The 26,021-nt window shown below is 38.4% G+C and overlaps 1 protein-coding gene across 1 annotated transcript; it reads left to right on the top strand.

The window, feature by feature from the left end:
* The first annotated feature begins 280 nt into the window (after positions 1–280).
* On the top strand, positions 281–25,521 carry PPIG (peptidylprolyl isomerase G). The gene is made up of 13 exons (XM_085228889.1): positions 281–425; positions 8,317–8,396; positions 8,504–8,578; positions 10,858–10,965; positions 11,462–11,506; positions 13,461–13,548; positions 14,733–14,762; positions 14,870–15,009; positions 20,578–20,782; positions 21,796–21,963; positions 23,027–23,111; positions 23,793–23,929; positions 24,255–25,521. Exons 2-13 carry the CDS (start codon positions 8,336–8,338, stop codon positions 25,363–25,365), a joined length of 2,253 nt encoding a protein of 750 aa, XP_085085015.1. The 5' UTR covers positions 281–425; positions 8,317–8,335; the 3' UTR covers positions 25,366–25,521.
* Positions 25,522–26,021: the final 500 nt, after the last annotated feature.

The following is a 26,021-nucleotide window of genomic DNA, read 5'->3' as shown; positions in this document are numbered from 1 at the left end:
GGCAGCTCCAGCCGCGGCAAGCGGGGAAGGCCGCAGCCGGTGCAGGCGCGCGCCGCCCGCCCCTCACAGCCCGCGCTCCTTCCCGCCAGGCCCGGCTCGGCTGAGGGGAGTGGAGGCGGCGGGCGGAGCGCCGCTGACGAGCTCGAGGGGGCGGGCGCCCCTTCCCCCAACCGCTCGGGCTCCTTCCGAGCGGTCCCCGCCACCGGGGAGAGCTCCGCGCGGCCGGTACCTCCGCACCCCGCGCCCTTCCCGGCCCCGCGAGGCTTCGGCCGCTGCCTCTCCCGCCACCGCGCCCCCCTCTGCTGCACCGCCCCCGGGGTCGTCCCCTCCCGCCCTCTCCTTCCACTGACGCAGTCCGTGCCGCACCAGCTCTAACATGGCGGCGAGGCGCTGAGGAGCGCGGGGCGACGCGGGCCGCGAGCGGGGTGAGTGCCGGTACGGCCATGAGGCCGGGGAAGGGCCGCGGCCCGGGCGGCCGCCGAGAGCTCGGGGACGGGGACGGAGGTCGCGGGGTCCGAGCCCCGGCATGGAGGGGGCGGGAACCGAGCGCCTCCACGGCCCGCCGGGGCACCGCGGGGTCCCTCTCGCCGAGCGCCGCGGCTCGTCGTGCGGGGCGGCGGCTCTGAGGGGAGGGGAGGGCCCGGGGTACCCCGCGTGAGGGCGGCCTCCGAGGGGAACGCGGGGCCCGGGGAGCCGCGAGCGGGCTGGGGCGAGAGGCGGTGGCCGGGGCCTGGTGAAAGCTGCGGCCGACGGTGGGGGCCGCTGCGGAACGTGCCGCCCGGCGCGCTGCCCGCGGCCTGGGTTCTGCTCGGCGCCGGCCTCGGAGTTTGAATGAAGCCTTCCTCCTCCGCCAGAAGGCGAAGTGAGCGGCTGTCTGCGTGCCACATGTTCTCCTCCCTCCGCAGGCCTCTCCCTGGGATTTGGAGCCTGGAGGAGCTGCCGTGGCGGCAGGAGGGTCCTCCGCTCCCTCTTGGGGCTTTCTTAAAGCCCTTGACGGGTGTTCGTGGAAAATGCATGTTAGACCTGTCACGCTTATGGCCATCACCAGGCCATTAGTACTGCATGTGTACGGTTATTCTTGAAATCCTTGGGAGGCTTTGGAGAAGAGAGGCTTAGGAGAAAAAGCAATAGTGTATTGAAATAGGCTGAGATTTCTGTTATATTGCCTTACAGTTCACTCAGATAGGTGTCTTCCATAGGCCTGATAAGGAGGTCACTTCGGTAGCTGCTCAGTATTCGACTTAAGGTCATTAAGTTTTAGTAAGAGAGAATATCCAGTTTTTCGTGTTTTTGTTCTATATTACCTGCAGGAAATGTTGTTCTTTGGGTGGAGATAGATAATGGGCTTAAAAAAATTTTTTTTTGCTTTATTTTGTTTCACAATAATGCACATGAGTCACATTTTTAGGTGCCACCATGTTAAGTAAATGATCAGAATATGACAACTAGACATGTTTTCTGAAGTAGTACTATATTTACATTTGAAGAATGTATAATTTTCATTTATCGTGTTGTTTTTTTAATTACTTTTAATGATCTGAAAAAGTATGGCTCTAGTATATGTGGTAGTTCTGAAGGGGGGCATACAAAATAATAAAGGATTCTTGGAGAGCATCCTTTGAGGCTATATGTTTTAATAAGACCATTTCTTACAGTCCTTTTTTGTGAAACAGTTTTTGTTTAGGAGTTAGCCAGTCGATCATCCAGCTGTTAATTTTATTTTTTTTTATTGGCCTTAGGATTTCAGAAAATCAGTGGGTTATGAGGGAGTTGGGAGTTAAGTGTATGTGCTGCAGTGGAGGATGTTACTGTAGTGCAGCGTGATGTTTCCACTGCCACTTCAATCCTCTGTGCCACGTGCGCTCCCATACAAGAGCCACTTTTCATTTGGAAGCAGCCAGGAGCACATCCAGCTGTCTTCTAATGGAGTGAGGATTTGGTTGGAGGTTGGGGTGGGGCTGGGAAGGTGTGTAGAACTAAAGTAGTTGAGAGAGGAGGAGAACGAGATCATAGAACAAGTTTTTGGGGGTGTTATGGTTGGCAAATATGTCAGCATTAAAAACTGTGTGTCCAGCTGTTACAGTTTAGCCTTATTCTGGTCTTCAGTAGCTAGGACAGAAGTCTGAAGTCTGTTTTGGTGATTCCAGCAGATGTCTGACTTGCTGATTACACTGGACCTTTTAAACACTTTTTCTCTTTTACACAACACTAACACTTGTCTTTTCTTAGTATTTTTTTAGTTCTAAAATTCTGGTTTGTTAATTAATGGCTTCTTCTGGACCTAATGCAGCTCCAGTTTCTAGTTCTGAATGATAGGATTGAAGTAGTCATGTTCTTCACAGCTTCTGGGAGTGCTGTGAGCAACTAAAGGCATTTAGTTGTGCACAGACCTGGGAAAACATTTGAAAAAACACATGTCTGTGTTTTTTCACAACTCTAACAGCAGACAAGAAAAAGAAAAGAAAAAAGGAAAAAAAACCCAGACTTTTCTGTGTAAATCAGATAGAAAAGTATGACTTACTCTCAACATCAAAGTTTTTCCTTGGTGTCAACATAAGTGCATTGCTTTTTAAGGTGTTTTTCATTTTAGGTTTCTCTTTATTAGCACACTAAAAGGAAGGGCATGATCTTGGGAGAACTTGTATCCCTGTTCAGATGGTTTTAGGAGAATGTTATCAGCTTCTTCTGTGTTCTTCTGTGTTCTTCCAACCGAGACGTTACATCTGGGTGTGCATTCCTTGTGTACTTCAATACAAGAAGCTCAATTTTATGTTAACTGCAAAAAATCTTATGAAAAGTTATGTAAATGAGTTCTGCTGTGCAGTAGAGTAGTGTATGAGTACATTCTGTGTATTTATTCAGGACCAATCTGAACATGATATCTAACATCCCTCCAAGAAGATAGCAGGCTCCTGGCAGGCAATGACTGATCTTGTCAGGTACCTCTTCCCTTGATTTCATTTTTTAGGGTGAAAAATATATAATCAGTTCAAAAGACACTTTCAGCATTACTCGAGATAGAGAAATTCCACAGACCTTTGTAAAATATTTTTTTTTCCTACAGAACGCTTTTTTTAAGTCCATGTGATTGCCAAATGGCATCCAAAATCTGAAATGTGATGAAATGTAGTACCTTTAAAAAAATCTGTTGGCAAAACAGTCCTGTGCTGCTGATTAGTAAAATGAAAGCAAATTAATTTCTTTAGTTGTCATTGCTGCTATTTGGGAGGTTCTGCTGTTTGGAAACACAGCAAGGAAATTATTGAGATTGGGCTTGGGCTTGTTGGATTTTTGTTCTTGCTTTCAGTATCATCCTACAGAGCTGGAAGTTCATAATGCCACTAATACTGGGATAATGTGTCTCATTTAGCAATGATACATTCATTTGCAGTTTAATCTGTATAAAACAAACATACCATTCTTGGGCTATGGCTGCACTGTCATATTAAGTTGATATGTGCTGCTGCCAAAGTCTTTTCTTGAAAGGAGGCAGAGGAGGGTGTAGTTTTCACGTATTTAAGGAGATCCACCTATACCAGGGCTGGCCACGCTGTTGTGTGAGCCCTCCATTCTGGGGTTTAGCCCACGTGGCTTTAAGTGATTGTGGAACAGCACTAGTGAATGCGATGCATGCTTGGTGTCACTTGGTGTATTTTTGTTCTCTACATTTAAAATATTACTTTAAAATATTTCTGAAGGTTCTGGATGGCTATCTTTGCAATATAAATCGGTGTAGATTTGTCTTCGTGAATGTGAAGATGACCTGAAACAAAATGCTGGGAATGTGGATTTATGTGCTTTATTTTTCATTTGGGCATTGAATGAAGACCGCTGCCAAAGATAACTGTAAATTGATGCGAGGAACTAATATGAAGACAAAGTCAAGGAGAAATTAGAAGAAGGAGAGAGTAAATATGAGTAGGTGGTGATAGAGAATGAAATGAAAGAAGAGGACATAGTAAATTTTTTTTCCTACTAAATACGTTTTTGCTCCAAACCTGTTGTGCTCTTGCGGGGCTGGAACAAATTGGCAGTCCAGTGAGCTTTGTGCCACGGTTACAGGTGAAGGGTTTATTTTCCTCAGAACTGGGAAATAGTCCCATACTGCTATTTGCTTCAGCTCTCATGAGATGTGTGATGCGTGGATATTCCAGTTGATGTGCATCTGTGAGGGCACGCTTCAGTCTAACCCATTTTGACTAACGCATTTCAGTTGAAAGGAGCTCTGTTATATTAAGCATACTATTACTAGATCCTTGATAGCACAAGTAATTTTGGCTGGAAATAAAAGTTCCACAGGATGTGTTTTTTAATATATCAACTAGTAGGAGTGACAATCCCTGGCAGAGATGCTTGTGAACAGTCTGTGAGGGTTATCTTTTTCATTGGCATGGCTCATTTTGGAAGGGAATGGATGTCTGCATCCTGGCCAGGAGCTGGCCATCTTTATCTGACAAATACTTGAGTGAAATAACAAATAATGCAGGTGTGAAGGGATGTGAACCCTGAAAGACACAGCTGGGAATGCACTGGTTATAGGTGAAGCTGTTCTGGAAAAACACTTTTTGTTGTATTTCTTTTATTTCTGAAAATGAGATTAACAGTTCAGCATGGAGTGCTTTAATATTTATTGACAAATGGTCTGTTTTAGGCATACTGAAGGTGGTTGATTGTTAGGTTGTTGGTTTTTTTGTTTGTTTGTTTGTTTTTGCATTGTTTCTTCTCTTAGTAAGAAGCTCCTCTAGCAGGAGATGGATGAAAATTCTGAGTGATATGGTAATTTCAGAATAGTACTTGGATTGTTGTATCCTTTAAACACATAGTTTTGGAAGGAGTAAGTAAGCTGACTTGTAAGTAAGATTGCCCTTCTCCACAGCTTATTTTTGTATGTAGATACAGCGGGTGCCTTTTGGATTGACTTTAGAATCAAATTCCCTTCAAATTTTATCATGTATTGTGAGCTAGTAGCATCTGCATTTTAACTGAAATTAAATTTAAGGAGAAAAATATACAAGTCATGTAAGCCCTGTTGTTACCAACACACATAGTATTGAGCTTTACATGTCATTTTCTCTTTTTTATTCTTAATATTCTCAGATTTCTCTGCTGGTTCTGAAATCACTTTGTGTACTTGCTTTTAATACAGACAAGTTTTGAGTGATCGTTGTAAAGTTGTAAAGTGACTGAACTTGTTATTAAATACTACATGGATCATCTGTGACTCAGTAGTACTGTCCTCAGTGAGGAGATGTGTCTGAAGTGCTGGTTATATTGGAAAGCAAGTGCTCTCTTGAGGTATAGGTAGTTTAAGGTAAATGTTGCTGATATTTTAGCCTGGTTGAAGAGGGCTGTAACTCACTTTATCCAGCCTGTCAGCTCGCTCTTCTGCTTGTACATCTAGCACCCTGCGTACCCCAGCCTTTCCAGTAGGTTTTGATTCTATTTTCCAAATGTTTTTAAAGATAAGGCAGTTCTGGATAGCTCAGGAGAGTCAATTTCTGCACGAAAAAGAGATACCTTTTAGTGTTTTTCCCAAGAGATGCATTTGCAGCATCTCCTCAAGGGAAGGTATGTTTATTTGGTGTGTTGTGTGTCCAGTCGGCATGCCTGCCCTGAGCTGTTGCCATCTAGTACCACCTGCAGCCAGTATTTATTGGAGAAGTGATACTGTTACAGGACTTGTTAAAACAGTTTGTGGTTTTTTGGCTAAAGTACTGTATATAAATGTTCATGTAGACACCTTTATTTCTCAAGCAGATTACCTGTGAAGCAGGGTTGAATCCCTCCTCACCCAACCCATTGAAGGCCAAAATGCTTCAAGTGTGGGTACGATTAGTCAATTGCTGCACTGCTGGGCCTTAGGTGTCTCGGTTCATTTCAGCCCGTCAGTTTGATCACCAAACAACATGTATTGTAGCATTTGTTCTGAGAGGCTTTCTGCAAAAAAAAGTCTTCTCTTCCTCTCCTGTGTGCCTGTGTAGCACATTGTGCTGTTGGCAGTGTGTGAGTTGATGGGCAGCCTGTCCTCTTGCCTGCCTTATCTGCATCCCCTGTGTGGGTCCAGCTACCTGTGACCCAGCAGCATCCAAGTCCCCGGCTTTGTGCACTTTTTCTGATTCTCTGTCTGGCTACAAAAGTTGTGTTAATAGTAATAGAGGAGATGCAGCAAACAGTTCAGAAGAAGAGCAAGCAGGCTAAGGCAGGGCTGCTGCTGCTTTTGGTGAATCTCTGGCTTGTGTGAATTAACTTGTTAGACAGCTAAGTGTATGTCTGCTGAGGTTCTGCGTGTTTGCACAGTCTAGCTGTGCTAAGAATCACGTGGATGATAAATTATTGAGTGGTGTTGCATGTAAATCCTTCCTGTGTTGCTCTTGCAGTTTTTTGCTGTGTAATCTTGGCAAGATGCTGAGAGTGATGCTGAGCACAAGGAGAGAGAATGCAGACTAACATGGTTCTAGAGTCTTTTGATTCTTTGTGGCCTCTCCTTCATAAACTGGAGTGATAGATAGCAACAGTTACATATTTTGAGGCTGTTTTGTGGCACAGCTATGGGTGAGGCTTTAGGAAAGGTGTTTGAGTAGTGTTTTCTGGCAATTAAAAAAAATTTAAATTACGGATTATATTCCAACTTCTGGAGGAAGTATTCCAGTCTTATGGATCTTTTTGCTATCACTGTTTTTTTCCTCTCTGAATTCAGAGAGAATGCAGTCTCAGAGAAGTGCTATAACTATGATGCTGGAAGACTTTGCAAACGAAATTAAGTTACTGCTCGTTACGCAAAAACAAGGGGATTTATGTGCTTCAAGGCATAAGACGAGTTGCATTAAAAGTATCAAGATAAACAGATAAGCAATGACACAAAAGGAAAAGAAACAATACAAAGCCAGAATTGTTTCATTTGGCAGTAATTTTGGAAGACCTACATCTTTTTTTATGGTGTGGAGTGGTTTTGATCCTGGTTAGAGCAGCTCTTGCCACTGCAGTGGCAAGAATGCTGGAAATATGCCTAAAAGCAAAGGTTTAATCCTCCACGTAGCAACATGTTCTAGTTTTGATCATCGTAACTTAACTTCTGCTCTTTGACCAATCTCCTTATTTTTGCTGAAGTCCTGGTATTTCTGAAAGCATGCTCACCTGTCTTGCTCAATTGTTATGAGGAGCTCAGTGAAAATCCTTCATGTTACTTTGCTTACTACTTTACATCCAAGTTTGACACAATAACATGTGCAATCAGGGGCAGCCTGTCAGCCTGTCACCTCCATGGTCAGGAAGTCCATCACTTCACCTCGGGTCTGTACTTCCCGCTGAGGAGTTGGGCAGTTGCTCATGGGAGAGGTGTGCTAATCATGCTGCAGGTGTCACAGGGATGGGTCTAAAGCCATTGCTGTAATTTGCCATGGGAGAAAATGTGCTGTGTAAGTAGTGAAGCAGGCTATATGGCTGTTTATTTTGCGAGAGCAGATGGATGCTGCTCTCAGCATGGATGGGGAGTGAAAGCAAAATACGAGATAAGCGGCAAGACTGTTCATTTTACACTGTCACAAAATGATGGACTCAACTGCAGCTGTTGAAGTTCATCATTTCTGGGCTGTCCACCTCACTGTGCTCCTCACCGTTACAAGCACAGAGTACTTTCTTGTGTTGCTGTAGTTTGTGGTCAAGGTGTATTAATAGAATCTTAGTTTAACTGGCTGGGTTGTGAAATGCAGCCACCAGTGTATTCTTGAGGAAAAGAGGTTGCCACAAGGCTTGTCCCCCCTGACCAGGAGATGAGTGGCCACCTCAGCCACTGATGCTGAGCCAAGCGGATTGCAAAAATGAGTCTGTTTAAACAACTGAAAGGCAGTTGCAAAAAGTTGTTTGACACAGCTGTCTGGTCTCAAAGCTGACTGTCTTTCTCTGACACTATTTTACCTTGAAGATCCAAGAATTCTAGGAGCAGACAACTTAAGTGATTACCTGTACCATCTGGAAAGCAAGCAGATTTACAGCTTTATTATCCCCACACCATACAGTTTCTTTTGTGTTTGTAATTCCTCACCTGAAATACGTCACTGAAGTTTAGACTTGATAACGTTGCAGCAAAAATGACCAGAAATACTCACTGGCTCAACAAAACATGAAAATGGCTTAAAATACATAAGTAGCTCTTTCTTAATCTTTAGAAATACTCGTTTTGCTACCTGTTTCTAGGTTTCTATTTTTATCTTTTTCTGCAATTCTTGTTGTCTGTATAAAAGCTTCCACATTGTAGAACTTGAACATAGATTCACTACACAGAGGGATAAATTCAATTTTATTTTTTATTATTTACAGTATTAAAATTTTCGAAGCCATGGGAGTAAAGGTCCAGAGACCTCGTTGCTTTTTCGACATAGCCATCAACAATGTTCCTGGTAAGAAAATGAAAACAATCAATTCAATAACGGGATATTCCTGTAAAATATTTAAGGATAATACAAATACTAGTTAACTTCATAACAAATGTGCCTTTTTCTTCTAGCTGGAAGAGTGGTCTTTGAACTATTTTCTGATGTGTGTCCAAAGACATGTGAGAATTTTCGCTGCCTTTGCACAGGTTTGTAGATCTTAATATTTATAATTTCAAATGTAATACCATGTTTGCTAATTTAACATCTGTGTTAACATTTTTCCGACTTGCTGAGGTGTAGACCTAAGTACATCAAACACTACTTCTTCATATCTCTGGCGATTTAGCAAATTTATCATATATATCTGATGTAGAATCAAAGCAGTTGTAGTTTTTGGCTTAAGATGTTGCAGAGAGCATGTACTAATCAACTTTAAATGCTGGCATGGTAAGCTGATTTTCTTTTACTAGCGCGGATACTACTGTTCACATTGTATAACATCATCCATCTTAAAAGAGCCAATAAGAGGTCAGGCATGGAGGATTACTTTTCAGTTTTACTATACTTGTATATGTTTGAAAGCTGTTGCTGGTATGCATTAATATTTTGCTTCACAACGGTTTTGTAGGATACTGTTGATTTCCAGTCCTAGTGAAATTCAGTTATTTGCTGAAGAAATTATTTAAGAAGATTCTTTCCTAGAAGCTTTTCCAAGTAGAATTATTTCTCAGTGCTCTGCCTATTTTGGTTGGAAACGCTCACAGCTTAGCAGAACTTGAATATTATCACAAGAATGATTCTGTGAATACCTAAATCCATGTTTAATGTTTTCAGCATTTTCCACTTTCTTTTCTTTCAGTTTGTTGTCTTTCAGGTCAGTGCTTCATAGCTGTTAATACTGAATCACTTAGTACTAATACGATCTGAATCAGGTGTGAGCACATAATTGCATTCATGTCAAGTTAGCTTTGTGCAGCATTCATGAGCATCATCTCATCTAGGGATTCTGGTTCAGAATCAGGTTATCAAAAATTGCTAACAAATTCGAACCTTAAAGTGATTCTTCTTATTCGATAGTAGCACGTTTTCATGTGTCTGTGGCATTCTTTATTTTCTGTCAAATGTCCAAAAGTCAGATTTATTGCACAAGGTGTTATTCTCTGAAAACTGATTTAGATTTTTCATTTGAAGTCTTTGAATAGCCTCTCAGATCAGAAACTTAGTTCACTGTTTAGTTTAAAATCAAATCAGATTTAAAATCAGGGGCTGAACTGCTATGCTGCTTTAAAATATTTAAGAATAGTGAAGAAAGTATTTTGACAAAGTATTTATGATATCATAAACATTTTAAATTTTAATTTTATTTACACTTGCCTTTTTTCTGGTGGTTTTGAAAAAGATATACTATCTTCTTGAAAAATAGGTCAGCACCTCTGGTTTTTACTGGCATGCCTGTTAGGTGTGTGACAGGCCAGCACAGTGTACAGCCGCACATTTATCAAAGTTCCTATCAGAAATGTTTATTGTAGTTACTCAGATCCATGTGGAGGCATCAGGTAAGTTCAGAGGTAACTGCCAGTTTCACAGCTCGGAATGAGATTGTAAGAAGATACAGTCAATGGTTTGGGGACAGTGAAAGGAAGAATCCTTTATCTTTCAGGATAGTCCCTGCTCCTTACTCTTACATTCACTGTTACCTTGAGGTTGGCTTTGACATTCACAGGACCCCCACCATGAGCCATTCATCTGGCTATCTCAGCAGAGATCTTATTTATTTGAAGGTAGGAGGAAAAGTAGGTAGTGTTTTGCTGAGGCAGAGGGCTTGCTTATGAGTCTGAAGAGGATTAGAACTGATTCAGGGGAGGAGGCTGGCAGTTGGAATCATGAGTTGGGAAGGCAACAAGGTTCCTTTAAAATCATTTCTTGATCCCTCCTCGTCTCTTTTTTTTTTTTTTTTTTTCCCATTTTATTTTTTGGCTATGAGCTTTTATGCTACTTTAGTCCTGTAACTGAAGATCTGAGTTTCTCAGTTGCTTCTGAGCAAGGATGGTTATGTTAATCTGGCTGTTTAATTTCTGTCAATCTACGTAGGAGTCTTCTCAGCAGTAATAGTAATATGTTTTCCCCTTACATGTTTAAGCCTCTCCAGGTAGGTGGCATTCTCCATTATCTGTGTGAGCTCTCAATTTAATTCTCTGTGAATTAGTTGTGCTATGACTATATGTGATGCTGGACTGGCAGAAAAAAAGTTATTATGTTATACGCTAATGTAAATAAGGATTTCTTTTGGTATAACTGTAGAAATAAAAAGTAGTTTCTGCGTTGCTTTCTTACTGGCATTACAAGTATGTATCCACCTCACAAACGAATTTTTCAGAGCTTGGTAGATAGTTTTGATTAAGCATTTAAGTAACAAATTTTTGTAATGGAGATTGTACAGATACAGAGAGTCATTTTGTTTTTTGTTCCCTTTCCTCTTCTTTAGGTGAAAAGGGTACAGGAAAATCCACCCAAAAGCCATTGCATTACAAAAGTTGTCTATTTCACAGGGTAGTGAAAGATTTTATGATCCAAGGCGGTGACTTCAGTGAAGGTATGATGAAAATCTTTCAAGAAAAATTTAATACTTACGCAGTAGAATATTTTGGGAGTCCTGTGTAGCATCATCAGTTTACATTAATTACGCAATTTAACTGCTTTTTTTACCTATTTTTGGCGTAAGAAACTTTACATGTAAACTTGTGTAACAAAATTACATAAATTTATATGCACGTATTCTGCTCTGTGACCTCATGTCTCAGAGCATTAAGTACTTAATTGCAAGTTATAAATATGAGGATAAAATATATCTTCTGCCGAGAAGTAAAGAAAAAAGGGAGCATATAGCAGAATGTAGGAAAACTTCCATTTTTCTCCAAGTTTGCTTCTGCTTAATGGTATTATGAAGATGTCTTGATCTTTGCATATCTTGAAGAATAACGTGAGTGACTTGGATGCAGCTATGTTGGTATTCTGCATTATGAAGCATCTTTCACGTGATGCAACTTTTTACAGTATTATAAGTTTTAACTCACATTTTTTCTTTCAAGGAAATGGCAGGGGAGGAGAATCCATTTATGGTGGCTTTTTTGAAGGTGAGAATTGTATCAGTCTGCTTTATTTTGTTGATACTGTAAGCAGTTGCCTATATATTCTGTAGTTCCAATTCTGTAACCCTGAACAACATCATTGTTTTAGTGAAGACTTTGTCTGGTACTAGAGGCCTTTTATTTTACTTCAGGTAACATTATTTTACTTTTAAAACAAGAACCTTTTTAGTTGATGAAAAATAAAATCACAAATGCTTTCATATATCAGCTTTACCAGATTCACAGTTTTAGGAAAATTTTTCAGCACAGTATTCTGTTTCTGAACATATCTTTTTTGCTTCAGTAGCTGGCTGAAAGTTGGCGATTACCTTTTTTTCCAGTCAAAAGGAGAAAACTTGACTCTATTATGCCTTTCTTGCAAATCTTACCTTTGTAAGACAGTATAAAACCCTGCTTTTCTGAATCCAAGAGGAATTTAGTATGAGGAAGCCATCCATTTTTTCACAGTACTGGTTCTCCTTCAATCATCGATGCATAAGAACTTTTCTCTCTAGTGTGCTTCTCAGCCTGTGTTTATCAGGAGTGTACTGGAGCATCTCTGTTTCTTGGAGCAGTTTCATATTACACCTAAACCTACGTGATGGCTAGCCACCACTGACAGGGCAGGTTATCCTTCCTGCCACTTTTAATGTTGGACCTCGTCTGAGCTTGCAGCAAGGCATCAAAAGAATGATTCACTGTAGAGGCAGGCTGCAATTTTATATCAGACGTTGTGTTGAATGAACAGTTTGCAATTGCCAAAAGGAGGAGGTCATACCTTGCATTGGCCCTCATGTGTATCATACTGCAAACTCGCTGCATGCTAGAATGTCTGAAGAATGTTAAAGCAAAAAATGTGCTTGTTTCCCTATTGGTGAGTGGATTTCATTTAATACATAGGCAAGAATGAGAACCAGAAAAAGTGAGAGAAGTGGGAGAAGAGAACTTCTACTTTCTGGCAGTTGCAAGGTGTTTTTTCAACTTGGTCACAGTGTGAAATTGAATCTCTAGAAAGTATTGCTTGTGTGGCATCTTTAACCAACCCACTGTAGGATTAGATAGACACTCAGTGTTCTGCAACACTGCAGTTATATAGGTGGCCATATAGAGTATGTGAGACTGTCCCTATTACTGGCTGTTACACTGTATGATGGGATTACATATGGATTACATACTTTTCTTTTTTGTTAATGCTGGCTCCTGCCCTTTGTATTTAAGGAGTACTGAGCAAATTTCATCTGTATAGTTTGGATCCCCAAGCAACTTTTATGCTGTTTTGTGGAAGGAGGAAGACAGGCTGCTCTCTTACAGGTGTCTTAAATGAGGAATGGTGATTACTTCATACAATTTCATTGAGATTCAATCTAAACTGTCAAAGTGATGTGCTTATTAGAAGAAAAAGCTTCATTCAAGTTGAACTTATTTTCTTAATGACTGGCTTATTAAGATCATTTGTGTAGATGACAGAGAAACAGAAGCATTTTGTTATTGCTATCAAACTGACTATCCTTGTGTACTAAGCAATAAAAAATAAAATGCTTTCTGGAAGAAACAGGGTTTCTTAATAGTGCATAACTGAAGACTTTTTTTTTTTTATTCCAAAGACGTAGTGACCAGCACGTGAGGAATAAAAATAACTCATTATTTTCAGTTGTTGCTCTATTAATGTTGGTAGCAAGAAAATAAAGCAAATCTCTTAAAAGAAAATTCCATTTTCCATTTTTAGTTTTTCTCAGACTGTAAGCTATTAATTCATATTTCCCCTTCTTAAATTACATTATTTAGAATAAAAAGAATAATGTATTTGAAAAAATAGCTTTTGTCTTGAATTGAGTTTTAATACAACTTTTTACAGATGTGACTCGTAAATTTATTTAACATGAATGAGTTTACTTAGAGTAGAGCATTCATCTAAGCATATGCAGTATGTATATGAAGTAATTGAAAATACTTGTTTCAGATGAAAGCTTTGCTGTAAAGCACAACAAAGAATTTCTTCTTTCAATGGCCAACCGAGGAAAGGATACAAATGGTTCACAGTTCTTTATGTAAGTATTGAACTGTTCTGGAATGTGTGATTTGCTGTTTTGTAAGCTGTAAAGACTATTTTTGAGTTTACATGGGAGGTAGTCTACAATATATAAAAGTCGATGCCTCTTTAGGAAGTTACATGGAAATAGCCATTTTCCTACTGAGCTCTTCAGGGAAAGGTTTTATCACTCTGCTGTTTGGTGCTTATTGTCTACCTAAAGGACCTTTTGGTCCTCTTTAGTAGCTGTCTTCTAACTCCAGCAATAGCTTAAGTTTGTTAGCTCCCTGTAGAGCTTTTTCACTTTTTTCTAGTATATGTTGTCTGGAAGGAAGCAAAAAAGTTCCAGGGGTTCTCTAGCTCAAAGGAACAGAAGAGTTTTCTGTCACAGGATAATTTCTCAATGCAGTCTCATTTATAGCTATATCTAAAGCTTAAACCTCTGACATGCATCTGGATTACATGCTTCTTTAATTTAGCTATAGAAGTAAATACTTGAAATTAATCAGTCTTATCCATGTCTCATTACCATAATTAATATGGTAAGGTGTGCTTGTGATTTATCATTAAACCATTATTTTGGAATATTTGGGTGATTGTTACTGTATTTGGCTCAGGTTTGGTGGGTTTTTTTGTTTGTTTGTTTGTTTGTTTTTGCCATGCCTGACATGTATGCCTTAGTAATTCTAATACAGGGAAAGGCTATCAACTGTTCAGTTGTCTGTAGGTGTAGAGAGTCAGTGCTACTTCTGATGTCAAATACTCTGTACATACAGATTTTTTTTTCCTTTGCTGTTTATTTTCCCGTAAGTTTGTTGTTGTTTTTTTTGTTTGTTTGTTTTGTTTGTTTGTTTTTTCCAGTTTTGCTCTTCTGAGACAGTTGCCTTAATTTTTATTTCTGTTCCTGGTAGTATTCCTGTAATTTAAGAAATACAGTTCTTAATACTTTTTTAAACAAGGATGCGTCTAAAAATTTATCACAAATTGTTCAATAAGATGTGGTAAGGGATTGAATAGGTAGTTTGTATAAATCATACAATGTTTTTAACTGCATACAAACTTAGAATAATATATATTTGGTTGTATTCAGTTTTATTAATTCTGTAACTTTCATCATCTGTGTACATGCTTCAAATGTTGTCTACTTTCCACTAAAATTGATTTCTGTTTTCCTCTTTAAATCGCACCCACTGGAAACAACAGAACTACTAAACCTACACCTCACTTAGATGGGTAAGTATCTGTTACTTTCTTATACTTTTTTGGGATCTTCTGCTTTTTGGGATTTTCTGCCTTAAAAATTAAATATTAGAATTCTTACTTTTGCTTAAATTCTTCAGACATCATGTTGTTTTTGGACAAGTCATCTCAGGTCAAGAAGTTGTGAGAGAAATAGAAAACCAGAAAACAGATGCATCTAGTAAACCATATGCTGAAGTACGCATACTGAGTTGCGGAGAGTTGATTCCAAAATCCAAAGGTATGCTTTGACTATGTAAACTGTGCTATTGTATTGCTAATTTTCCTGTTGGTAGACACTAAAATAAGTAGAGACTTTCTTGCTAATGTTATGGAGATACAATCAGAAAGAATTAAGTAACATTGCAGTACAATTTGTCTCTGAAAAAACATAGCTGGTTTTGGTGCAGAAGATGTTTTCTCTGCTAGGTCAGCCTTAGTACAAAACTGGTAAGCACTTGTCCTAAAGATGTTGTGTTAGGTGCAGTAACAGTCTGACTATCTTCAATAACTGTGTCTTTTTCTGAATTAAATTGAAGTTTCAAGTAAGTCTCCACAACAGGCATGTAGAGTAGGAAAGCCTGGAAGTAGGAAGTTTCCCTTTAGCACATATCCTTGTTAAATAGCTATAAACTGTATTCATAAGCTGGAATGGGACAGAATCTGTCTTTGCTCTCCTGTTCCAGAGTTGAACGTGGTATTGGAGACTGGATTCTGGTTCTCTTAAAAAATAAGTATCAATCTAAGATTCTGCTATCAATAGAAAATCTCAGTAAATGAGACTCATGATACGTGTTCAGTAGGAATTCTAATAGGGATTGTCATCGTTTTTCTTTCTCAGCACCTTCTGGTGATAAGTACTGTGAAGGGTTGCACTAAGGGTTTTGAGGCATGAGACAAGGCTCATTGTATGTTTGGCCTATAGAAAATGTAGCCATTCAAACTTGAGCTTCTTGGTTGTTTTGTTTTCCTTATAGTAGTTCTCTGGTTACATGTTGTGGAATCGATGTGTGTCCTGAAGTGATGTTTTAAATCTCTCAGAATTCCAAGTAGTGGCTTGTGACTTCTCAAAAGCTCTGCAACTTCTTAAATTAACCCATGAGTTGTCCTGCATTAGAACATTGTTCTTATATTTTTGGACAGAATAGTGCTGTATTGGTTGGAAAATGAAGAGGTAGGACTACAAACGTAAAATGGATGGAACTAGTGGGTTCCACTAGTTTCCCATGCTCTATGTATTCCTTGGTTAGCCAAACTTTTTTTTTAAAGTCACTCGAAAAATCTTGAATTTGAATGACTAGATGGAAGTCGTAGTTTCAGTTGCACAGACTTATAGCTGTTAGACAGGCTTTTAAAGTACTCATTGAAGGAACAGGGGAAAAAAGTGCATTTTTTTCCTTTAGCTTTTCTGGAGAGATCTGACTGGTCCTGCTTGTTTGTCTGCATTGTACCTCTTTGGATTGGTACTGCTAGGATCCTGGAGGCTCTGCTCCCTGTAGCTGGTCTGTTGTGCCATGGAGAGAGGTTGCTGCCAGAGTGATGGGGAAGACCACTCAACTGACCATAAGGCACAGTACTAAATAATAGTGGGCAGCAGGAGTATTTAGGAATCAGCAATATTCAGCCCTGCCCTCTGTCTTCCCAGTCTTAGTGCCTGAGTGCAGGGAAGAGTATGGCACTAATGCAGAGCCACCCTGATGAAGGTGCTACTTTCCAGAATGCTCGTGGTGATTGGAGAATCCCTCTATTGAAAGGGAAAGGTTTTCTGTATGATCTACAGAGGGAAGTCCACCACTACTGAGAGAGGTGATGGTATGACTGTAATTTGCTAAATGCATAATATGAAGCAACTGAGCCTGAGGCAGCAGAAATTGAAGGAAGTGTTTGTCAGCCAGACATCAGCCAAGCTGCTGTCCAAAGTTGAGAAGTAGGAGAAACCCCGATACCTGTGAGTATAAGGAAGAAGCCAGAGGAAAGGAGCAGTTTTTGGGAGGTGAGTAGCAGCACGGAAGATGATCAATTGAATCATCTAAGAGTGAAAGAAAGTATTTGTAGCGCATTCCAGCAATAGCAGGTGAAAATGAACTGATGCTGTGAAATATGAAGCAGTTACCAGAGGAGTTGGCTTTTGGGAATTTGTTATCTAGGGCAAAGGAACAAGGAGATTGACAGTAAGGGAAGTATAATAGTGGTGAATTTATGTGGGAGGTTATGTTATGATAGCAAAGGAGGCTTAAATTAAGATCTATTTTATAGGCTTGTCTGATAGGCAACACAAAGGAATTGGGTAAGTCTGTATGGAGGGAAAACTGCACTAATGTTTCTTGAGTTTGCCTGGGAAGCCAGGATGGCACTACTAGGAGGAATCACAGTTAGAAGCTAGGTGTGTGATTTGGATGTTTTTTGGAAGCTGAGGAAAAATTTTGTGCTATCGTCATGAGTATTGGGATGAAGCATATTATGAAGGAAGCAAATGGAAGCATTCATAGAGAAGAACTGGACTGTTTAGGGATGAGAAGATGGTCACCTGAGTGAATTAACTTACTGGACACTATGTGAATTGAATAATTAAAGATCACAGTTGAATTACAGTGTTGCAGAGGCTTAGAACAGAAGCTTTCTCTTGGGTTTAGAGGTTGACCGCCTAGAAAAGTGGGATGTTTGTAGGCTTTTCCCTATTTTTATTATTTGAAGTGGAAAGGTGATTTAGTGAATGAGAAAAAGCTAAATTATAGAGGAAGAATCTCTTTGGCCAACTGGTATTTTTAAAAAATCTTAAAATGTAAGGGAAACTTCTAGAGGCTGTTTTTAAAACAAACAAAAAAGCCACAACAAACTTAAGGAAACCTACTGTTGTGTCAGTGTTTTCTAGGGTCATTACAGACTAGATGAGCTACTGTGGTAACAAAAATGGCTTGCAAGTTGGACAGTATTTGTTGGGAGCTTTTAATGAAGATTTTTCATGGAAAAAGGGCTTTTTTTAGAGGATTCTGCGGACTACATTGCTAGGTTTGTTTCATGATCTTCACTGATGTTGAACACATTCCTAAAGAATCACTGCTGGTAAACGCGTGCCTTCTGCTGCTTAAAAGGATTATGGCTGCCTTCCTCATTCATCAGAGGACAATTTTGTAATTCAATTGTTCTATCACTTCAGTTAGTACCTTTATTTTTCCCTGTAAAAATTTGGAAGTGATGATGCAGAGTTATGCATTTAGAAATCATGGATTGTCAATGAAAAACATTTAGAAAGCAGTGATTCTGATAAATCATGTTTGTCCGGACTTCTGCTTTGTCTCCTTTCTTGCTTCTTTTCTTGTCCCTCCAACCCCTAGATACTCACTTCTTCCATAAGCTCTTTGCATAGCATTGGTATGCCTCTTTCTACCAGCTGGTGGCTCTTAACAGTTGTAGCTTCACAGTTTTCTATTTTGTGAATTTATTTTTATTTTTTAAGTGAACTGACCATTGGGTACAAACTGTGTGTTCTGGTTTTGACAAGTTCAAAATGAAGCTAGAGATTGAAGCTGTAAATTATGAAATGAGATCATCTGTTCTGACCTTTGTGCCTGTGACTGTTTCTGGCCAGGTCATTTGTTTGTTTCAGTCCAGGAGTCTGATACCACACGTCTAACTAAGAGTTGCTACATTTCATAACAAACTGAAATGTGGGAAGTGCTAGATTGTATTGTGCAGTGTGATCATGTAATTCATGAAGTGTAGTGAATATATGTTACAGTGAATGGAGTAGGAAGTAAGGCATCTATTTCAGATGTGACCGTAAGATGAAACCTAGTCCTGAAGTTAATGATCTGGAACAGTTGAACTGTAAATAGAAGTCTGTTTCCTTCTCACTTCATGACCTTCATGCTGCAGGAGTGGCTTTGTTTGTGGTTTTGATCTTTAGTTGACCAGAACCATGCTGGTTCTGTATTCAAAATAGTATTTGCTCATGGACAGAGTGAGCGAGTTGTCATCACAGAGTACATAGGTTGCTCCTACGTGGAGGTAGTGCCTCCTATTTATCTTCTGAAATGTGCTGGCTCTCATGTGCATTAGGAACCATATAGAGTTGGCATAGTACATTTCCACTTAATTTTCTACTTGAAGGCATATCCAGTTACATCCAACTTGCAAGAGGCAATGTGAAGTTCCTACAGCGCATGGTTTATCAAAAAGAACCTACCTGAACCACAACTAGAATCATGTTTTGGTTGGCCAACTATGGATCTGTCCTTTCTGATTTTACAGTGTTAGTCCAAATGAGAATCATTGTTTCTCATGAAAAGTTGGTGGGAAGTGCTAGCCAATTACTACAAATAATGCATAGCAAGGCAGAAATTGATTTACTGTTTTTATTTTTACCAACTGAACAGTAGATTGAATGCAATTTTGTTGCTTTTGATAATCTCTGACAAATTGCTGCCTTCTAAGTTGTTGTTTTGGAAAAATGAGGTTAAGCAATTTGAGGTTGTCAAATTGGAGAATTTATATATTGCAGTCATGTGATTGATGTTACTGATGCCTACTACTGCTTCTCACAAGTGTCAGTCAACTTGATAATATCTGCAAAGCAGCTGGAGATCCTAATATTGATAATTCCAAAATCAGTGTGCTATTCCATGAAATAGCTGCTTGGTTTTTCCAAAGGGCAGTTTCCACATCTACTCTTCATAGAAGTGTTTCTTCTGCCTCAGGTTCTTTAAGTGAATGTTACTGTTTGTTTTTTTTAATCTTCAGATCTCTATCCATGCTTATGTAGAAACAATTACTTTTTTTGTGTGTGTAATTGCTTAATGGTGAAGATTAATTTTTTTTTGTCTGCACTGATACTGTGTTGTGTGGTTAGTGATAGCCTTTGCAATTTATAGGAGCCATGTCAAATAAGATTTGATACTAATTAAAAAATTTAACTATGATTATACAGAAACAACGAGTGTGCCGTTCTTTCAATAGAACTTTTAATTTTGTGGATAATAGCTTGATAGGAATTTCTTAATGCATTAGAGAATATCCATGCTATTTAATTAATTTACCTGAAGTGTGTAGTGGTTAAGTAGGTCTGAGTTCCATTAGAGGGGATGAAAAGATGTGTTACTTCCTATTGGACTACTGTCAGATGGATAATAAATTTCTGATTTGCAGCTTCAGTAGACACATGAGAAATGATGATGAACATAATTAAGGACTAGCCTGCTCTTTAGTGAGGTTCTTTTTCATACCAGATAAGCAGTTTGTGTCTTTGTGTAGGAAAACACTATGAGCTAAAGGAGTAGAGCTGTTCTCTGAGCATTATTTCACGTAGTAGCAAAATTAGTCATCTGAGTCTACCCTCTGTTGGGCTAACTTCAAAGGACTTAGTGTACAGTTTATTTTCTTTTTGTAAACTTCTCTCATTTGTGGTTTGAGTATCGTTTACATGATGTCAGATTACATTGAAAGTCAAATAATTTTATAAATTTTACTAAATTAATTTTTAAGAATACTGCATATATAGCTTATGTTATATAAAATGTCATCGCAAAACATGCACAATTACACAATTCTTGACAGTACAAGTTTAGTATTTTAGATCTTCTTTATGAAAACAAAATATTTTAAATTCCTTAATATATTTAGAGACCTATACTGCATTTTACTTGGGAGAAACAGTCTTTTTCCCCAAAACCTTGTTTTAGAGTGTTTTGGTGAAGTGCTTTCATGACACAATTATAAGCAGCTTAGGAAATTCCTAGATAAGTTTATTTTTCTGTGGTGATTTATAACTGTTTGATATGTAAATATATGTCTTTATTGTTCTGACTTGAAGCCAAGAAAGAAGACAAGAAAAGGCACAAGTCGTCTTCCTCATCCAGCGACTCGGAAAGTTCAAGTGATTCAGAATCGTCTTCTGATTCATCATCAGATTCTGAGAGTGCTTCAGAAGAGAAATCTAAAAAGCGAAAAAAGAAACACAAGAAGAATTCCAAGAAACATAAGAAGGAAAAGAAAAAGAGAAAGAAAAGCAAGAAAAGGTCAGTATTGAGGGTTGTTTTTTGTTTTGTTTTGTTTTTTTTCCAACATATTCCTGTGCAGTATTGTTTTCCTCTCCTGTAACAACACAAAGTACTATTCTGTAACTGGGGAAGTAGATATGTGGAAGTTTTGGAGACTGTTTTCATATATGACCTTACTTTTTCTGATTTGATGACAAAGTGCAATATCTATATGCATATGTACTGCAGCTTGTACAGGAACGAAGGAAATAGACTAAGAATTTCATATATTGGATTTGAAAAATTGCAGGAATGTTTGATTTTAAATAAGTGGTGATAATTCTGTAGAGTTCAATTTCAGTTGTATGCAGTGGGATTCCTGTACTACACATGAGTATAAGCAGAACTAAACAAAAAAATTAAGTACAGATGAATATATGTACACCATTAGTTCTGACTGATGTGCCGAAGTTTTGCAGTTTCTCTAGAATGTGATAAAACTCAAAAAGTTCTTATTTCTGAAAGTGGTGTTTCTAATCTGATAGTTCTATAATCTGTAATCTATAGTCACCACAGGTCACATTTTTCCAAGCTAATCGTAAAGTGTAAGAAACACTCATTTAGGGCCTAAGCTTTCTTTCTGTGGAATTAAGTCTATTTCACAGAATTTTATTGATTATATCAACTATTTGGGAGTTATAATAGTTTTTAGTCTGTTATATAGATGAGTGTAAAAATCTGAACTTATCATTCTTGATATATATTTATTTTAAAGCTCTGTCTAAATACAAAATAAGTGTGCAGTGTTGCATTACTGGACTACATAAAAGTATTAGTCAAAAATCTACTGCAGTGGCATGTTTCAGAGTAAGGGTGTAGGAGAAAGTTGTTTCTAAGACAGTTCTGTTTGTTCCCCAAGTTTCTGATTTTTATCAGAATTATTTGTATGCTGAATTGAGAGAATTCTGAATTATTGAAATAGATCAAATGCTTTTTTCTCATCCACATAACTTGCCTTAAGCATAAATATTTATGTTTATACAAAAATACAGTTCATCTAGTGAAAGTGAAGATGAAAACCCCGAAGCACAGCCGTTATCTACTGTCCGTCCTGAAGAAATTCCTCCTATACCTGAAAACCGGTTCCTAATGAGAAAAAGTCCTCCTAAAGCAGATGAGAAAGAAAAAGAGAGGAAAAGCAGAGAGAAGGAAAGAGAGAGGTAGTATACCTGTTTTGAGTCTGACTAGACACAGATAGTGGTATGGTTGTAATGCTGTGTTAAAACTACTGAGTTATTTCCCTATTAAACAGCTGAATGTTGTTCTTCTGAATCATTTTTTCAGTTGGCAACTGTTGATTTTGTTTTTATTTTTTTAGAGCAAAAGCTTAGTGTTTCAGTATGGTTTTTTGGTGAATGAAAAATTTTAAAATGATTGATTCAAGAAAAAGCAAATGAAATAGATGGCAATTTCATTTAGAATTCATTATAGCTGTCCAAGCTGAGTCTATATCTTAGTCTGCCCCCAAAAAAGAACTCGGCAGTCTAGTGAAATACTTCCTAGTAACCAAAACTGAAGCTTTCATGAGAAATTTTGGTTAATTAGCTAGCTGATACAGTAATATTGAAAATCTCTCTCTGCATAACAGCTTTCCAATGGAAAGTAGACCTAAAAATTAGTTTTTGTTTCCTTCGTAGCTTTCTTCTCCTTCTAACGTTCTTTCAAATAAAATCCTTTTAATATAGAGACTAGGCAAGCTTGTCTTACCTATTTTTAGGTTAAATCTGTTAAACAAACACATGAACTGTACACGTTCAGGCTTTGTCTCAAGTAGGTTACTTTTTGCCTAAGTGGAAGTTTCATATGGAAAGCTACTGCTTTGTAATTACTGAATATGCCCTTAGGAAATTACGCAAGTTCCATGAACGTTGTTTTATAACACCTGTGCCATCTCAGGTTTTAAGTTTCACAATTATGCGATGAACGATTTCATGATTGCCCATTATTGTAGCTGTTTCTGCCAGGGCTAGAAAGGTTTAAATGCAATTCAATAATTAAACTTCATCTCTTGAGTTTCTGTTATTTTACAGTAACAGGTTTAATCAGGCCTTACAAGTGAGCATCAGCTGTTCTCATGAAATGAACTGATAGCAGAGGGTTGCCGTGTATTGTTGCTGCCAGGATGCAATAGTGTCACTCAGAGCTGTGTGAGGATATGACGTTGTCTTTATCTTCTTTCCTTCCTTCTTTGATGTTACAAACAATACCGATTTTTATTTTTAGTAATCTATCGAATTCCCAGTCAACGTACCAGAGAAGGCTGCTGGTGACCAGATCTGGAAGGAAAATAAAAGGAAGAGGACCAAGGGTAAATATTTGCAATCCCTTCCTCAAAGCAAACAACGTGGTGGCACTCCATTTTCGATAGGATGGTCAATTTTGTACATTAAAAAAAAAAAGTGTGCATCATAATTGATGTAGGGGCTAAAGCTTGAAGTAGGACAACAGGGTAAATTAATTTCCTGTTTGCATACAGAATTTACTTGGAGGAGAGAGAATGTAAAACAGCAAATGCTTTAATTGCATTGCTGTAGTATTTTGTGAATTAGTGAATTGATTCAGATCAGAAAGGGACCAGAACCAGTACAATGTGAGTAGCAGGAATGCAGGGAAGGACTTCTGTTTTTGTTAACAAGGGTGAACTTGTCAGGTTGCTTCTTCTGATTTTGTACAACTGTATGCTATACCTGTAACAAATGTATTTATAATGGAAGTCTCTATCCTTCCAATTTTTAATAAAAACTTTTGAACAAAGTATGAAGTATTGTTTTAGTGTTGCTTGTCAAAGCTAAGAAGAATTTTAATTGTCAAGTCAGTTGCATTTATACTAACTAAAAACTAACAGAAGATTTCTCAAGAGTGTTTGGGTACAACTATCTGGATGGTAGGTGCTGTGGGGAATCAACCCCCAGGGATTAAAACGTTGCTTTGAATTTCATGTGCTTTGATAGCTAACTTGCACCTGGTTTTCTTTTCTTCTTCTGTCAAGCGTTACCGGACTCCTTCCAGATCCAGGTCAAGAGATCGATTCCGACGCAGTGAAACTCCTCCACATTGGAGGCAAGAAATGCAAAGAGCTCAAAGAATGAGAGTGTCTAGTGGAGAAAGATGGATAAAAGGAGACAAGTAAGATGATTTCTGTTTGGTGTATGTGCATTAAAATATGTTCATCTAAATTTTTGTATATATTAAAAGTAATACATATTTTCTTCAATTTTCAGTTATAGTTAATTCCAAGAAAACAAGACACACTGACTTAGTTATCCCATTGCTTAACTATCAGACTTTAATCATGCTCATTTGTCGTTTCCATAAAAATGTAATTATTATTATAAATGATGTAATGTGATTTTTAAGCTACAATTATGAAGCAGCCTCAGTCCTGACTTCATTTTTCAGAGTGGAGGAGGTTCAAATTATTTTTTTAATTTTTTAATTTTTTTTTTCCAAGGAGTGAAATAAATGAAATCAGGAAAGATAATCAAAAAAGCCCAGGAAGAGGAAGGGAGAGAAAAACATCGGACCACAGACAAGTTTCTGAAAGTCCAAGCAGAAGAGGGGAAAAAGAGAAGAAAAAAGATCATAAATCCAGCAGTAAAGACAGGGAGATGAGAAGAAATTTGGAAAAAGATGACAAGCATAATAGAAGCAAGACCAAGAAAAGAGGCAAATCTAGAAGCCATAGTAAAAGCAGAGAGAAATCAAGAAGTAAAGAAAGAGACTCCAAACACAGCAGACATGATGAGAAGAGAAGATCAAGAAGCAAAGAGAGGGAGCGTGAGAAAGATAGAGAAAAAGAAAAGCACTATGATTCTAGAGGGAGAGATAAAGAAAGAAGTAGGAGTAAAGAGAGAAGCAGAAGGGCAGGTTCAAGAAGTAATGAACATGACCATAGGAAGAGTAAAGACAGGGAAAAACATAAGTCAAGAAGCAGAGAGCGTGAGCATGCTAGAGGAAAACATAGTTCCAGCAGTAGGACAAGGGAACGAAGCAAAAGCAGAGATAGGGGTAGAAGGGGTAGATCAAGAAGCAGAGACAGAGATCGCAGTCGAAGTAAAGAATATTCAAGGAACAGGGATAGAGAATCAAGAAGAAGACGATCAAGAAGCAGAGAAAGGAGAGGTACACCAGATAGATACAGAGGAAGAGAAAATAGGAGGAGGAGAAACTCGAGGAGCTCAGAGAGAGAGGAAAGTCAGAGCAGAAACAGAGAAAGATACTCAAATAGAGAAAGTAGAAGCTCATATAAGAGGAATGATAGTGAAAGCCAAAGGAAGAGGCATTCAAAAAGCCATGAAAGTAGCAGTCCTGAATCCAGTAAAGGTAAGAAGTCTAGTAGAGATCAAGATAGAAGTCCAGATTCAAAAAAGAGACCAAGTAGCAAAGAGAGAGAATCAAAATCGTATTCACACAGGAGTAATGAAAAGGAAAAGACCAGATCCTCAGCTGAAAAAGAAATTAACCAAAAATCAGAGAGTCAGGACAGAGATCATGCCCCTAGTAAGGATAAAAAGTCTGATCGTGAAACAAGTCCTGGAACAGATGATGACAGGCATGGATGAGTATTTGGACTTAATGTTTCCATTGTCTCAAAGTTTTAGAGACGTTTTGAGGAACGCCTTTTTTTAAGATGTGGACTTCAGTTTGGTCTTTTGATAATCTAAAACCTGGATCATTTGTACTGCTAAAGTTTTAATAAACTTGAAATGAAAAACAAATTCTACGTGTAATACAGTGTGCTGTGTTTTAAATACTTCCTTGTTTTATGGAACCTTGTTTGTTAGCAGCTAAGAAGATACTTTCTGTACCACATGTATTTTCCACCTGGTGAATTTACATTGGTGCATACAATGGCTTGTGAAAAAGCTTTTTTCACCTGTGAAAAAAGCTGCACATATACTACATGTATTCTTAAGCACAGGATAATTTTGCAAGGGGTTATCATTCCAGTGTTGGTACATTTGTAAGTCAGTAGGTACAAATCCTAGGATTTGATTTTATTTTCTGAGGAGAATGATTGACTTAGTTCACTTTGTGATTAACAGAAATTAATTCTTCTCTGTACATACATCACTGTCAGTAGTAGAATTTATTTGTGTAGTAAGCCAGTCATCTGTATTTGGGAATTCTTTCTTTGTCCTGTATTTGATTGCAGAAGAATAGGTTTTTTTGAAGTGTTTATCACTTGTTGTTTTCCCTAACCTTGCTCTTCTTGTTC

The sequence above is a fragment of the Meleagris gallopavo genome, chromosome 7 (assembly GCF_905368555.1).
Source record: "Meleagris gallopavo chromosome 7, MGAL_WU_HG_1.1, whole genome shotgun sequence".
Classification (NCBI taxonomy): domain Eukaryota; kingdom Metazoa; phylum Chordata; class Aves; order Galliformes; family Phasianidae; genus Meleagris; species Meleagris gallopavo.
Note: the sequence above shows the minus strand (reverse complement) of the source record. Positions and strands in the feature narration are given on the sequence as shown.